The 16,073-nt window shown below is 45.2% G+C and overlaps 1 protein-coding gene across 2 annotated transcripts in view; it reads left to right on the forward strand.

Annotated features, from left to right (window-relative positions):
• Window positions 1-4,839, forward strand: part of NID1 (nidogen 1) — a 97,884-nt gene extending 93,045 nt beyond the window's left edge. For both annotated transcript variants that reach the window (XM_070364769.1, XM_005905645.3), the window contains exons 18-20: window positions 564-687; window positions 1,918-2,030; window positions 3,002-4,839. In XM_070364769.1, the coding sequence (XP_070220870.1) occupies window positions 564-687; window positions 1,918-2,030; window positions 3,002-3,123 (359 nt within the window). In that variant the 3' untranslated portion in view covers window positions 3,124-4,839. The remainder of the gene's footprint in view (window positions 1-563; window positions 688-1,917; window positions 2,031-3,001) is intronic.
• Window positions 4,840-16,073: the final 11,234 nt, after the last annotated feature.

A 16,073-nucleotide genomic window follows, 5' to 3' on the forward strand; every position in this document is an offset into this window, starting at 1 on the left:
GAATGTCAGGCATCCATCAGTCTCTGTTGAGTTCCTCCTTTGTTCTAGACTCTGTGAGGTGCCACGGGAGATGCAGGAAGTAAAGCAGCACAGTTAAGTGAAAACCCAAGCCTTAAGTTGGTCATAATGCAGCCACTGATGCGCGGCTGTGCGTACCTGCTCACCCAGCGGGAGCAGCTTAGCAATTCTAAGGGCTCTGAAAACAGGGAGGGGAGGTCTAGAGGAGCTTCAGGCAGGAGGGATTTGAACAGAAGCTGGAAGATGGCATCCTTCTTCCTAAGCCCCTGGCTGCTCCAGAAATGGGTGAGATGGGGTGCTCTTCCTCTGCTCTGGCTCCCTTCTCCCTTCTCCCCGTCAGAACCAGGTGTGGGTACCGGATGGAGGTGGGACTGAGCAGTGAGAGGGGCGTGGGAGGATAACAGACAGCTTCCCAGTTTAGGAGAGCACATCTTGTGTTCTCTTGGATCTGAGCGTGTAACATTTGCCCTCCTTGCTTTTCGTTTTGGACACAAAGGGGCCATTTCTTGTGTGAACAATGGGCGACTTGTTCTCATCCCACACAGGCGCCCACCGGGCCGAGTGCCTGAAGCCTGGTCAGTCCAGCAGACGCAAGGTTCTTGAAGGGCTGCAGTATCCTTTCGCCGTTACGAGCTTTGGGAAGAATCTGTACTACACAGACTGGAAGACGTACGTCAGCTGCTGCAGCGCGGGGGCTGGGGGACCTGCCTTGCTGCCCTCTCTGGAGGCCACACCCTTTCCAAGCAGCTTCTTGGCTTGACCTTCCCGCCTCCAGAGATGCCCCCTCTGCCTCGCCCTCTGGTTGTCAGAGAGGAGGGCAAGGAAGGAGAGGGCAGTAACCCTAGGGAAGTAGGGGGTGCCATGTATCATCTAGATGCTCTTGGATGGGCAGCTTCAAGTCCATAAATGGGGACTTGCTGCGTGTGTCCCTTCTCTCCCTAGGAGAGACCGTGCCTACTCCATGCCACTATTTTATTATAATTCTTATACTGCAGTATTCCCAAAGCTCCTTCTTGACCTTTCCTGCAGAAAAGTAGGCTTAAACCAAGCAAGCGGCTGTGGCAGGAGCTTCAATATAGAAAGTGGATTTCCCAGCTTGGGATTTAGAGCCAGAGGGCAGAGCTAGCTGACCTTCGTCCTTTCTTTAAGAAGCCAGAGAATTGCAGGCTTCAGGAAGAGGGAGGGATGGCTAGGAAGTAAGGCCAGTGTATCTGTTTGGTTTTTTGTGTGTCTGTCTGTGCTGTCTTGTCTGATTCTTTGCCACCCCACAGACTGTAGCCCACCAGGCTTCTCTGTCCATGGGATTTCCCTGGCAAGAATACTTGAGTGGGTTGCCATTTCCTCCTCCAGGGGATATTCCCAACCCAGAGATCAAACCCACGTCTCCTGTGTCTCCTGCATGGGCAGGCAGATTCTTGGCTGTCTGAGCCACCTGGGAAGCCATTTATGGCCTCCAATTTATCCCCCAAGGGCTTCCCTGGTGGCTCAGATGGTAAAGAATCCACCTGCAATGCAGGAGACCCAGGTTCAATCCCAGGGTCGGGAAGATCCCCCGGAGAAGAGAATAGCTACCCACTCCAGTGTTCTTGCCTGGAGAATCCCATGGACAGAGGAGCCTGGCAGGTTACAGTCCATGGGGTCACAAAGAGTCAGACAGGACCGAGAGACTAACGCGTTCACTTTATCCTCCAAGCGACAAAAGAGGTTGCCCTGTAGAGAAAAGTTCAAGCCATTAGATGTGTTTTTTGTTAGTATATTTTTGGGTTTTGTTTGTATGGCTATGCCGCATAGCATGAGGGATCAAACCACGCCCCCTGCATTGAAAGTGAAGAGTCTTATCCACTGGACCATCAGGGAAATCCTGCTGTTAGATGCGTTTTAACTTTCCATCCTTTGTAGGAATTCTGTGGTCGCTGTAGATCTCGCTGTTTCCAAAGAGACGGATTCCTTCCACCCCCACAAGCAGACCCGGCTCTATGGCATCACTTCCGCCCTGTCTCAGTGTCCTGAAGGTAACTCACCTGTGCTCTATGTAGTCAGGGGCTGGGTTGGCCCCTGGGGCTCAGAGCCCACACTCTGGCTGCCCCCTATGTGGCCTGTGGTAGCCCTGATCACAGGGCAGGTGAGACCTAGTCCATTCCATCAAGGGTCTTCATTAATTAGTGGGTAAACCAGATGAATCAACAGAAAATGTTAGGGAATGAAGTGGATAGTGGATAAGGGTGAGGAGAAGTATTGACTCTTGGAGTGGGTCTAAAAGTATGCTGTCTTCAGGCTCCAAGGAGGAAAAGCAGTATTAGGGTCTCTCCTGCTTTAAAAGTTCATCCATTTGGCCAGACAGCAACAACAATAATTGATAGCAATAATAATTGCAAACATGGATGTGATACTTCCTGTGAGCTGGGTACATCCCGTGTATTAAAAGTCACTACGTGCTTTGTATCCACTGGTTCACTTAATCCTCATAGCAGCCCTATGAGGTAGGTGTTATTATTTTGCCCACTTTATAAATGAGGATACTGAAACCACTTGCCCAGAGTCACACGGTCACTTCCAGTGCTCGTGGCAGCAGACATGGGGGTAAGTTAGGCAGCCTGGCTGCAGAGTCTATGCTATGGCTCCCTCCTTCCTGGCTTCCCTCTTGCCCCCTAGGGAAGCGGCCAAGCTGCATAGAAAGCATATTCTGCTTTAAAATTCCAGCTCCATGTTATGACCAGACCTGAAAACCCCCCTGAGCTCTGCTAATAGCTTCGATGGTAAATCTGCATATCCCCCAGATCAGGAATCAAGGTTTTTGCACATTTGGCAAATCCTTAATGATGAGGAAACAGCTAGGAGATAAGCTGAGTTAAATTTTCTATACAGCTTCCTTGTTCTCCAGGACCCCCCCTAAGCTTGGCCTCCCAGAGACCAAACAGGGGGCTAGTATGGAGGTCACTCTCTCAACTGATCGAACCACTGAGCTTACTTCTGCCTTTTCCAGGTCACAACTACTGCTCAGTGAACAACGGTGGCTGCACCCACCTCTGCTTGGCCACCCCAGGAAGCAGGACCTGCCGTTGCCCTGACAATACCCTGGGAGTTGACTGTATTGAGCGGAAATGAAGAGTTCCTTGTGTGCTCTCCAAAGTATTTCACAGCAGCGCCCTTCTTGAAAGGGTCCAGACTGAAAACTGTCTGACCTGGTGGCTGAATGGCCACCAGGCCCAGGTCCAACCCAGCCTGAGCCCCAACAGCATTGCCTTCATTGTTCCCCAAAACACATGCCCTCAGCTTCTGGAATGGGAAAGCCTGTACTCCTACACAAAGTCTCCCTGACCCTAACCCTCAGACTAGCTTATACAGCCCTGAGTGAGGATTATATGCCCCATCCTTGTGCTGGAAACTGGCCCCAACCTTCATACCCCCATGGTGAGCAGAGCTTCTCATGGCCTGAGCTGCCCCCCTTCCTTGTGGCCTCACGAGCTCAGCCTCACTTTGAGACACCCATTGTTCCATCAGCTGCTGGACACATCAAGGCTGTGAGCGAAGGAGGGAGCTTGCTTTCCCACAGTTTTTCTTGGTGCTCTAATTTCCCTCTTTATACTCATAGCATTTAACCCTTGAGTTCTATATTACCTGCATCCTGCATCCTGCCCAAGGCAGGATGTGAGCAAGCCCTGCCTTTTGGTCAAAACTCACCGTGCCCAAAAGATATATGGGTATTTGGTGGATGACACTGAGCAGCCTCTCCCAGATAAGTTATTGGCATTTCTGAAGTAGTTGTTGGTAGGCAAAGGCTTAAATCAAGTGTGTCCAGAGAAATTCAAGGTGCAGAGTCAGATGTTTGAGGATGGGGATTTTATCGATGTGCCTTAAATTATACCAAAGATTACCAAAGTATTCCTCTTTATCCAAAGTACTTGGATCCTAGCATCTGGTTCTTTGGGCAGCACAGCCCCACTGCTGGCACCCGTGTCCAGCCTCCACGTGGAGACCCATCTGAGATACAGGCTGGGACTGGGGACCCCCTGAAGTCCCTCATCTCTGCCCTCCACCCATGAGAGCCAATCTGCAATCAATCGTGAGCTCTGTGCTCTTTTGTTCATCCTCCATCCATGGCCCTTGCTCACTGTAGTCTCATCCACAGACACAATCCAGGAAGGCCAAACTGTTTGTTCCTCATTGGTGTAATTAAAAGGACCATTACCACATTTCACATTTATGTTTCTAGAGCTTGTTTAGAAAACATCTCCTGACCATATATAGATAGTGGTATTTGGAGGCGGGGTGCGGTGACTGCTTCCCAAAGTCCTAAAAAAATGGAAATTTTGAATTGAAAGCTAAGGATAAGGAATTTGAGTCAGTGAAGATCGGGTTAAGGAAGTGAGAAGACTCAATGAAAAGTGAGAAGACTCTGTGAAAAGTATCACGAAGAGATTGATCAACAGCAGAAATGGAAAACCCAAGAGGAAGGATAAAGGAGGAGATTTAACAATAGCAATAAGAAAAGCTCTTAAACAATGCCAAAGAAAAAATGGTATGTTCCTTGCCAGAGGACATTTCTACACTTATGGACATGAAAGAATTTCCCTATTTTTCTCCTTAAGGAAGATATCCCTCTTCTAATCTGCAAACCTCAGTACCCTGAACTCCCCTGTACACACACTGCTTTTCTACAGCACATAGGAGCCTGAATGGAAAGAGCCTTTCCTTGAATAATTGGAGTTTGTTTTGAGAAGCAACTATATCCCCAAGAATCACAAGGTTTGGGGAACACATGAGTCTTTTATATAGCCCAACCACATAAATTAGTTTAACTTTCCTTTTCTATTTATCATTCCATATCCAACCCTTTATATCAAATGTTTTGTCATGATTTTTGTATAATGTTTATAACTTTTATTCATTTTGCTAGATTCATTCTAAAAATTTTTTAAACGGTAAATTCTTAAACTGTGGAAACAATTGAAGGTGCTTATTAACTGTTCCCCAGATTTGTACAAGTATTGGATAACTCCTTAAGTTTACAGCTGTATAAATTTTAGTGCAGAAAATAAACTTTTTTTGTTAAAAAAGTCTCCTTTTATCTTGTTCGAATGAAGATACTTAATCTCAGGAGGCAGATTCACAATGGAAAGACAGTCGTTTAATAATCTGCAAAACCTATTTAGCCCCTAGTGTTATAAGGGATGGTTTTTTCCTCCAAGTGAGTCCACAAACTTCAGTTCAGTTCAGTCACTCAGTCGTGTCCAACTCTTTGCGACCCCATGAACCACAGCACACTAGGCCTCCCTGTCCATCACCAACTCCCAGAGTTCACCCAAACTCATGTGCATTGAGTTGATGATGCCATCCAGCCATCTCATCGTCTGTCATCCCCTTCTCCTCCTACCCCCAATCCATCCCAGCATCAGGGTCTTTTCCAATGAGTCAGTTCTTCGCATGAGATGGCCAAAGTATTGGAGTTTCAGCCTCAGCATCAGTCCTTCCAATGAATACCCAGGACCAGTCTCCTTTAGGATGGACTGGTTGGATCTCCTTGCAGTCCAAGGGACTCTCAAGAGTCTTTTCCAACACCACAGTTCAAAAGCATCAATTCTTTGGCGCTCAGCTTTCTTCATAGTCCAACTCTCACATCCATACATGACCACTGGAAAAACCATAGCCTTGACTAGATGGACCTTTGTTGACAAAGTAATGTCTCTGCTTTTGAATATGCTATCTAGGTTGGTCATAACTTTCCTTCCAAGGAGTAAGCGTCTTTTAATTTCATGGCTGCAGTTACCATCTGCAGGGATTTTGGAGCCCCACAAAATAAAGTCTGTCACTGTTTCCATTGTTTCCCCATCTATTTGCCATGAAGTGATGGGACCAGATGCCATGGTCTTTGTTTTCTGAATGTTGAGCTTTAAGTCAACTTTTTCACTTTCCTCTTTCACTTTCATCAAGAGGCTTTTTAGTTCCTCTTCACTTTCTGCCATAAGGGTGGTGTCATCTGCATTTCTGAGGTTCTTGATATTTCTCCCGGCAATCTTGATTCCAACTTGTGCTTCTTCCAGCCCAGGGTTTCTCATGATGTACTCTACATATAAGTTAAATAAGCAGGGTGACAATATACAGCCTTGACATACTCCTTTTCCTATTTGGAACCAGTCTGTTGTTCCATGTCCAGTTCTATTTTTTTCTGACCTGCATATAGGTTTCTCAAGAGGCAGGTCAGGTGGTCTGGTATTCCCACCTCTTTCAGAATTTTCCAGAGTTTATTGTGATCCACACGGTCAAAGGCTTTGGCATAGTCAATAAAGCAGAAATAGATGTTTTTCTGGAACTCTCTTGCTTTTCCACAAACTTAGGGGCTGATAATTGACTTTAAAATAATTCTATCATGGACTTCACACTTTTAAACATTGCTTTAATTTTTTATAAAAATTTTAGCTACAGGCGGTAGCATTTCCTGGTTCATTTCTGAAGATGAGCTGTGTTTTTTCCCCCTTTTCATATCCAGAAGTAACACATTTATCTTCCTGGCATTGGCCATGGAGTGAGGCCCTTGGTCTGTTCTCAGCTGCCACCAATGCCTAGTGCTACCTTTGTTGGTTCCTGAGGGCGATGAGAATGGGCCTTTGACTTGGACAGAGTGAAGGGCGCTCAGAAATGGCAGGAATGAGGTTGCAATCATTGTAGAGAAGGGACCTGGTGCATCAGGGCCCGCCTATAAAACGGCACCACCAATGGGATCCGTTATTAATACATCCTGCCGCTGTGGAATTACTGACGGACAACTGATATTAGGGCTAAATGCTAAGACCAGTGTTTTATTCTGGTCATAAAATCTAGATACATTAAAGTGATGTCGGGGAAGATGGTGCAGTAGGAAGCTTTAGGAATCCACCCTTCTATAAAACAATAGTTGAACTGGCAGGAGCCATCTGAATAAACTACTTTAGAACTTTGTGTCTAGTAGAATGCTTGCAGCACCCAGGAGAGAGTTTGATGAAGAGAATGGTAAGTTTCAGCTTCCCCTTAATAGTGGCAGCCATCCCCTTTCCCCAGCCCCAAGACACTCAGCTATGGAGACAGCAGCCCATGTTCCTAGTACAGTTTACTAAGACCAGGTTGAGCGATAAGAACCAGTATTGCTCTCCAAAAATCAGATTTGTGGGTTCTGACTACTGCTTCTAATTGTTTGGGGGCCAGAATAGAGGAAAAATCTTCCTGACATAGGATTTGGCAATAATTTCTTATCTATGACACCGAAAGCACAGGCAACAAAAGAAAAAGACAAAAACAAATCATAATTGCTGGAGAGGGTGTGGAGAAAAGGGAGCCCTCCTAATTGGTGGGAATGTAAATTGGTACAACCATTAAGGAGAATTGCCGGGGACCAGCCCCGGCTGATCCAGGGTATTCGAAGCGGGGACGGCGTCGGCGACCTATTTATTTAAATATTTTATCAAAGATATAAAGAGTAATAGGATGAGGATAGCTCAGTAGGAAAATTCAGTGGAGAAAAGAGGCTGAGTAGCTTGGTTTACACGGAAGACCAATAAAACTTCAAGACAAGAAGTTTGCACCACTTACGTAGGCCGCAGGCGTCCTTCCGTTCTCCCGAAGGAGAGGAGACACTGAGGCCTCCCCGGTCGGATCTTAGAAGCCCAGGCATAATTAGTAAGCATGGCGGGTTCCGCGCTCCAGAAGGAGACTCAGCCAGAATTTGGGAGGGAGATCGACATGGGGAGACCAAGTTTCAGTGAACAAGGCCTGCACTTTATTTTCCAAAGTAGTTTTTATACCTTAAGTTGTGCATAGAGGATAATGGGGGAAGGGGTGGAGTCATGCAAGGACAGCAGTTCCTGGTCCTAATCGAAGCCAGGCTTTCAAACTTATCATATGCAAAAGTTCAGGTGAATTACATCATCTTTTGGCCAGGAGGCCTGTTAACATTTTAAGAAACTTATCTTTCTCTAAAGGTGATTTATTCCAAAGTCAGGCACCAGCCTCCAAAAAAGCATTGGACAAAGCTGCATTCCTATAGGGCAAAGGTGAGGTGGGCTCAATCAAGAAAAGAATTAACTCAAGGGTCCAAGGTTACAAACATTGAGGCTACTACTTACATTTCTATACACCCATTATATCAATCAATACATTGCCAAGGACACAGTAGGTAAGGGGTATGGAGACTTAGCAGCAAACATTGGCCCAATAAGTGAAAAACCCTTCACCAATACAATTTCTAATCAATCTTTTAACTACTCAAAGGAATCTGTGTTTGGACAGTTTAGAACATCTCCTGCCTCTCACAGATGGGAGGCTCTGAACAATCACATGTGGCCAGAAAAACCTATTCAGGCAGGCTAGAGGATTTCCAAAGGAGTTGGTAGGTTAAACACTGTCACATCCAGGAATTATTAACTGGAGCTGTAAGCTAACTCTTTTTCAGAGAGAGGTAGTGGGGGACAGCCCCTGTAAAGTCAGAGGTGTAGGTGAAAGCACAAAGCAGAAAGTAGGCAGACTCTGGTTTTGGGGGTAGATGCTCGAGAATTTCCAGGGAGACTCCTGAGGCTCGATCCCGCCTTTGCGTATGCCGAGCCTCCTTCCTCATGACCTTTGTCATGGGCGGAGTTCCTCACGCTGGCTCCCGGCAGTGATAGAATTCTAGTTGAGCTATTCCAGATCCTGAAAGATGATGCTGTGGAAAGTGCTGCACTCAATATGCAATATGCACTCAATATGCAATATGCCGGCTCCCGGCAGAGAATGATGTAAAGGTTCCTTTAAAAAAAAAAAGAGTTGCCATATGATCCAGCAAACCCACTCCTGGGCATAGGTCCAGAGAACACCATAATTCAAAAAGATACATGCACCTCAGTGTTCACTGCAGCATTATTAACAACAGCCAAGACATGGAAACAACCAAAATGTCCATTCACTGAGGAATGGATAAAGACGATGTGGTATATTGGAATATTACTTAGCCATAAAAATAATGAAATAATGCCATTTGCAGCATTATTTATTATCTAGGTCCATGGATGGACCTAGAAATTGTCATACTGAGTGAAGTAAACCAGACAGAGACAAATATCATGTGATATCACTTAGCTGTGCACTCAAAAAATGGTACAAATGAACTTATTTCCAGAACAGAAGTAGTTACAGATTAAAAAAAAAAAAAAAACAAATTTATGGTTATCGGGGGGGAGGTGGAGGGATAAATTGGAAGATTAGGATAAACATATACACACTACTATATGCAAACTGGACAACTAGTTAGTACCTACTGTATAGCACAGGGAACTCCACTCAACACCCTGTGATGACCTACATGGGAAAAGAATCTAAAGGAAGTTTGGATATATGCATACATATAACTGATTCACTTTGCTGTACAGCAGAAAGTGACACAACATTGTGTTGGGGGCCAGAGTGAGGCACTCGGCCCGTGGCAAAGGTCATTAGGAAGGAGGCTCGACATACGCAAAGGCGGGATCGAGCCTCAGGAGTCCCCCTAGAAATCCTCGAACATCTACCCCCATAACCAGAGCCTGCCTACTTTGCTACTTTGTGCTCTCACCTACACCTCTGACTTTATGAGGGGCTGTCCCCCACCACCTCTTTCGGAGAAGGAGTTAACTTGGAGCTCCAGTTAATAAAAACTCCTGGGCGTGACAAGAGTGTTTAAACCTACAAACTCCTCTGAAGGTTCTCTACCTGCCTGACAGGCTTGTCTGGCCACATGTGATTGCTCACAGCCTCCCAACTGAGAGGCACAAGATGCTTTAAACCTTCTGAAAACAGGTTCTTTAGAGAAGTTAGAAAAAACATTAGTATAAGTATAGTGGGCTGATTAGAAATTGTATTGGTGAAGGGTTTTTCATTTGTTGAGCCAATGTTTGTTGCTAAGTCTCCACATCCCCTGCCCTTACACACATTAATGAATATATAGAAGAAATAAGTATTAACCTTTGATATAAATCACGTTAGACCTTAGGCTAAGTAAATTCTTTCCTTAACTAAAACCCACTATACCCTCACCCTATAGGAATGTAACTTTATTTGGATGGCGTCTGTTATAAGAATAATCACCCCTGGAGAAATAAGTGTCCTGGTTGACTGACCGCTGTCACAAGGAGAGGGTCATAAATTGTCAGCAGGCCCCCTGGCCAGAAGATGATGTAACACCCCTAAGACCTCTGTATACTTTTGTATGAAGCACCTGACTTTGACAAAAGTCAGGACTGCTGACCCCACGTGACTTTTGCATAACATCTCAGTGTATAAAAGTAGACCATGGAAAATAAAGAATTGAGATCAGTTTCTCGAAAGACTGGTCTCCCCATGTCGCTCTCTCTCACTCTGGCTGAGTTTCCATCTGGAGCGCGGAACCCACCATGCTTACTAATTATGCCTGGGCTTCTAAGATCCGACCGGGGAGGCCTCAGTGTCTCCTCTCCTTCGGGAGAACGGAAGGAGCCTGTGGCCTACGTAAGTGGTGCAAACTTCTTGTCTTGAAGTTTTATTGGTCTCCCGCGTAAACCAAGCTACTCAGCCTCTTTTCTCCACTGAATTTTCCTACTGAGCTATCCTCATTCTATTACTCTTTATATCTCTAATTAATATCTAATTGAAGCTATTGTATCCTGATCCTCACCGACGCCGTCCCCGCTTCGAATACCCTGGATCAGCCAGGGCTGGACCCCGGCAACATTGGAAATCAACTACACTCCAATAAAAAAAATTTTTTTAAAGAAAAACTGGTCTTCATCAAAATTCAAAACTTTTGTGCATCAAAGGATACTATCAAGAGAGTGAAATGACAACCAACCCATGAAAGGGTAGAAAGTATATGTGAATCCTATATCTGATAGTGGTTAATATCCAGAATGTATAAAGAACTACAACTCATCAATAATAGCAAAAACAACCCAATTAAAAAACAAACAAAGGATTTGAATAAACATTTTTTCAAAGAAGATATACAAATGGCCAATAAGCACGGGAAAAGATGGTCAGCATTATTATTCTTTACGGAAATGCCAATCAAAATCACAGTTAGATACCACTGCATATCCATTAAGACGGAGGATGGCTATCAAAAACAGAAACAGAAGGGAACAAGTGTTGAGGACGTGGAGAATTGGAACCCTTGTGTGATTCCACTGGGAATGTAAAATGGCGCAGTCACCATGGAAGTCAGTTTTGTAGTTCCTAAAAATGTTGGATATAGAATTACCACATGACTCACTTGGAGGAATATACCCAAAAAATTGAAAGCAGGGACTCGGATGCTTTAAGTACACCACTGTTTACAGCAGCATTATTCACAAAAATCCGGAAAATGAAAATAACCTGAGTCCATCCACAGACGAAAGGAGAAACAAAATCTAATGTACACATACAATGGAGTAATACCAAGCCATAAAAAGATATGCAGTTCTTACATACGCTGTAACACGGATAAACCTTGAAGTCATTATGCTAAATGAAATAAGCCAGTCACAAAGGAATGAATATTATTATTCCACTTATGTGAATAGACATATTCATCAAGACACAAAGTAGATTAGAGGCTACCCGATGCTAGGGGCAGGAGGAATGGGGAGTTATTGCTTTATGGTTTCAGAGTTTTTGCTTAGGGTAATTCAGTTTTGAATATAAATAGGGGTGATGGTTACAGAACACTATGAATGTACTTAGTGCCACTGAATTGTACACTTAAAAATGGCAAATTTTATGCAATATATAGTCTACCACAATTTAAAAAAATTACTAATATACCAAAAAACACTGAATGTACACTACATGGGTGAATTGCATGGCATGTAAATTATATCTCAATAAATCTGCTTTTTAAAAGATCGCTGTAATTTTTTTTAAAAAGCGAGTAACATAAGCTTCGGAGAAGGCAATGGCACCCCACTCCAGTACTCTTGCCTGGAAAATCCCATGGATGGAGGAGCCTGGTAGGCTGCAGTCCATGGGGTCACTAAGAGTCAGACACGACTGAGCAACTTCACTTTCACTTTTCACTTTCATGCATTGGAGAAGGAAATGGCAACCCACTCCAGTGTTCCTGCCTGGAGAATCCCAGGGACGGGGGAGCCTGGTGGGCTGCTGTCTATGGGGTCGCACAGAGTTGGACACGACTGAAGTGACTTAGCAGCAACATAAGCTTGGCAAAATGCTGATTATTGTTGTAGTTGGCTGAGTTCTAACATTTCCAAGATTCTAATCTAGGTGCTTTGCAGATGGAATTAAGATTATTGGTTAGCTGGACCCCAAGAGGCCAATCCATTCGAGGGTGACAACTGTGTCTCCTTTGCCACCTGGCTTCCTAGCAGAGGAGGGAGAGAGGAGCATGAATCCAAATGTTTGTTCCCCTCTCCCTCCCTGCTGAGTTGCTGAAGGCTGTCTGTACCCCTTGACCACTGAAGGTCACTGCCCCTCTCCAGGTGTCCCCTCTGTCTACCAGGGCCCCAGAAACCACTCCCTTCCCTGGTTTCTGGGTCTCAGGGAGTTAGCAGGCCCCTGGCACTCTCTACTGCTGCTGCTGCTAAGTCGCTTCAGTTGCATCTGACTTGTAGTGACCCCATGGACTACAGCCTACCAGGCTCCTCCATCCATAGGATTTTCTAGGCAAGAGGACTGGAGTGGGGTGCCAGTGCCTTCTCTGGTACTATCTACTAGGACTGCTCTATTCTGAGGTTCCCCACAGCCAAGCCATAACTTTTGCTTCCCTCAAATTATCCAAATATGAGTACATTTGGCTTTTTTTGAGATTTGTTGCTCTTGTCCAGTCGCTAAGTCATGTCTGACCCTTTGCGATCCCATGGACTGCACCATGCCAGGCTTCCCTGTCCTTCACCATCTCCCAGAGTTTGCTCAAACTCATGTCTATTGAGTCAGTGATGCTATCCAACCATCCTGTACTCTGTCGTTCCCTTCTCCTCCTGCCTTCAATCTGTTGAGACTGCCAACTGAAAAATATTGTACAACCTGAAAGTGGAGAATTATGTTCTATTCTGCAGACTTACGAGGACTTTACAGTTTCAGATTACTCTGAGGGACTGCTCCGAAGAGATAAGAGAGGAGCCAGGATACAAAAGAGTTTTGCAAAAGCAAAAAAACAGAGAGTCAGAACATCAAAAAGTTACTGTTAATTGAAGAAAACCAGACATCTCAATGAATTTTGCACTTTTCTATGTATCCATTTATGCTGGGAAATGGCAACCCACTCCAGTGTTCTTGCCTGGAGAATTCCATGGAGAGAGGAGCCGGGAAGGCTACAGTCAGACACGCGAGAGACGTGTGCTCATGGGAGGTCACAGAGTCGGACACGACGGAGTGACTAACACACACGCGTGCTAAGTCGCTTTAGTCGTGTCTGACTGTGTGACCCTATGGACTATAGCCCGCCAGGCTCCTCTGTCTATGGGATTCTCCAGGCAAGAATACTGGCGTGAGTAGCCATGTCCTTCTCCACGGGATCTTCGCAACCCAGGAATCGAACCCAGGTCTCTTTACTGTCTGAGCCATGAGGGCAAGGAAAGATGTATGGGAAGATGTCTATATATGGGAAGATGCAAAAGTCTGGGTTTATTAAAACTGTTCCTTTGATGTGCACCTTATCTTGGTATCTAGGGCCAGTATTTTGTTTTCCTCCGTCCTGAATCCCCTCAGGGTGTGCAGCCCAAGGCGGCTGCAGTGACTAATGGCAGCAACGCCCTTTGTTTACTGATAGTCCACAAGCCCTAGCTGATATGTAAGTTCATAGCTCTACGATCTGCTTTTGAGCTTGGTTTTTTTTTTTTTTTTTTTTTTTGAGTTTGTTTTCAAATGTTTGTAGTGAAGTCTAAAAAAATTAAAAATCTTTTTTTATAACCCCTCTTCAGGATATATGTCAGTTACAGTGTAACTAAAAGGTATGAATTATACAGATGTACCAAAAAAATTTGCCAAAACGTCCTATTTATTTTGTAGCTCATTTTGATTTTCAGATACAGAGCCTGCAACTGCAGAAAGAATCTGCTCACACTGGGGGATTCCAGTTCAGTACAGTGATTGCTCAGTCACTCTGGGGTCATAACTGAGTTATATTAAGGAGCATCATTGCTCCAATCTTCCTCAAGTTCTCCCCCAGACCCAAATCTAAACTTCATGTGAAACTGAGCAGGTACCTGTGAGAGTCTCCTGGGCACAAAAACCTTTGTGTCCCCAGTTTCTTGTTTGCAGGGTAAAGGCTTCAACCTCCTAGATCTTCCTGAGTACCAAAGAGCAGATTCAAACAATTACTAATCAGGGAAGGCAGAGAATGCAGAAACAAAAGAGGATCGATCAAGAAACTGGTGCAGCCATTAAAGCAGGAGCCTGGTTCCTTCTCAAGGGAAATACATGTCGACTTAAAAAGTATTCACAACCTAAAAGCTGAGAGTTATGTTTTATTCGGTGGGAATTTTTAGGACTTCAAGCCTGGGAAGCAGCCTCTCAAGTACCCCAAGAAAACTGCTCTGAGGAGGCGAGGGGAGGATCCAGGTTATAAGTTTTGCAGGTAGTCTGAACATCAAAATATTATTGCTAATTAAAGAAAGTGGGCTTCCCTGGTGGCTCAGATGATAAACTATTTGCCGTAATGTGGGAGACCAGGGTTCAATCCCTGGGTCGGGAAGATCTCCTGGAGAAGGGAATGGCTACCCACTCCAGTATTCTTGCCTGGAGAATTCCATGGACCGGCAGACTACAGTCCATGGGGTGGCAACGGGTAGGGACACGAGTGAGCGACTCCTTTCACTTTCAAGATAAACCAGGTATCTCAAGTTAAGGAATGTAGCGCTTTTCTGTGTGTGGGAAGATGCAAGAGTCTGGGCTCACTGGGACCCTTCAGAGCACCCCAGCTATCCGGGACCAGTGTCCTGTGTTTTCACATCCTGAGCTTCCTTTCCTCAGGGCTCACCTTAGGGAGTGGCTGTCATCTGAGGGCTGCTGGATAGCAGGTCTGCTACCCCTCCCTGAGCTCCCCGAGAGCTCACCATCTCACATTGGAGGGCTGCAATCCCCCATGACTATGACATACTTGATTACTGACACAGTAGGACACATTCAATTTCTCATACATGACAATACCTTTGAGTTCTTCTTCAGGAACTAAAGCCCTCATCCAGGTGGAGGATGGTAACTTCAGGCTGAGCAGAAGGTACCTCACCACAAAGTAATCAGGAGAAAGACACACACTCTGCCGCTCTCACCCCACATTTTGCCTGTAACAACTTCTCTCCCCAAACCAGTTTGGGGTTGTTGAGCATGAGCCATTCATTCTCCTTGCTTGGCCCTGCAATAAACCTTTCTCTGCTCCAAACTCCTGAAACCACACAACTCAGATGGGATCTGAACCCAGCCAAAACTCAGATTTGGGACTTGAGCCCATGGGCTGGGACTCAACCCCACTATCTTTTAAAAATTTTATTTATCTATTTTAATTGGAGGCTAATTATTTTACAATATTGTGGTGGTTTATGCCATACATTGATGTGAATCAGCCATGGGTGTACATGTGTGCCCCATCCCAAACCTCCCTCCTGCCTCCCTCCCCATCCATGAAGCTCAAATTCTTTATCCCTCAGGGCAGAAGGGATTCAGCAAGAGGCTAAGTGATAGGTAAAAAGTGGATTTATTTAGAGAGCTACACATTCCATTGACAGAATATGGGCCATCTGAAAGGGGAGCACACACTGTTTTCTATGGGCGGGGCAATTTCCCAGCTAATAAGTGGGAGGATTATTCCTACTACTTTCAAGAAGAGGTGGGAATTTCCAGGACTCGGGCTACCCGCTCACTTTTTGGCTTTTTATGATTGGTCTCAGCAGTGTCATGGCACCTGCCGGTGTGTTATTAGCATATGCTGCTGCTGCTAAGTCACTTCAGTCGTGTTGGACTCTGTGTGACCCCATAGACGGCAGCCCATCAGGCTCCCCGGTCCCTGGGATCCTCCAGGCAAGAACACTGGAGTGGGTTGCCATTTCCTTCTCCAATGCATGAAAGTGAAAAGTGAAAGTGAAAGTCGTGCCGGACTCTTAGCA

Source organism: Bos mutus, chromosome 28 (genome assembly GCF_027580195.1).
Source record: "Bos mutus isolate GX-2022 chromosome 28, NWIPB_WYAK_1.1, whole genome shotgun sequence".
In the NCBI taxonomy this organism is placed as follows: domain Eukaryota; kingdom Metazoa; phylum Chordata; class Mammalia; order Artiodactyla; family Bovidae; genus Bos; species Bos mutus.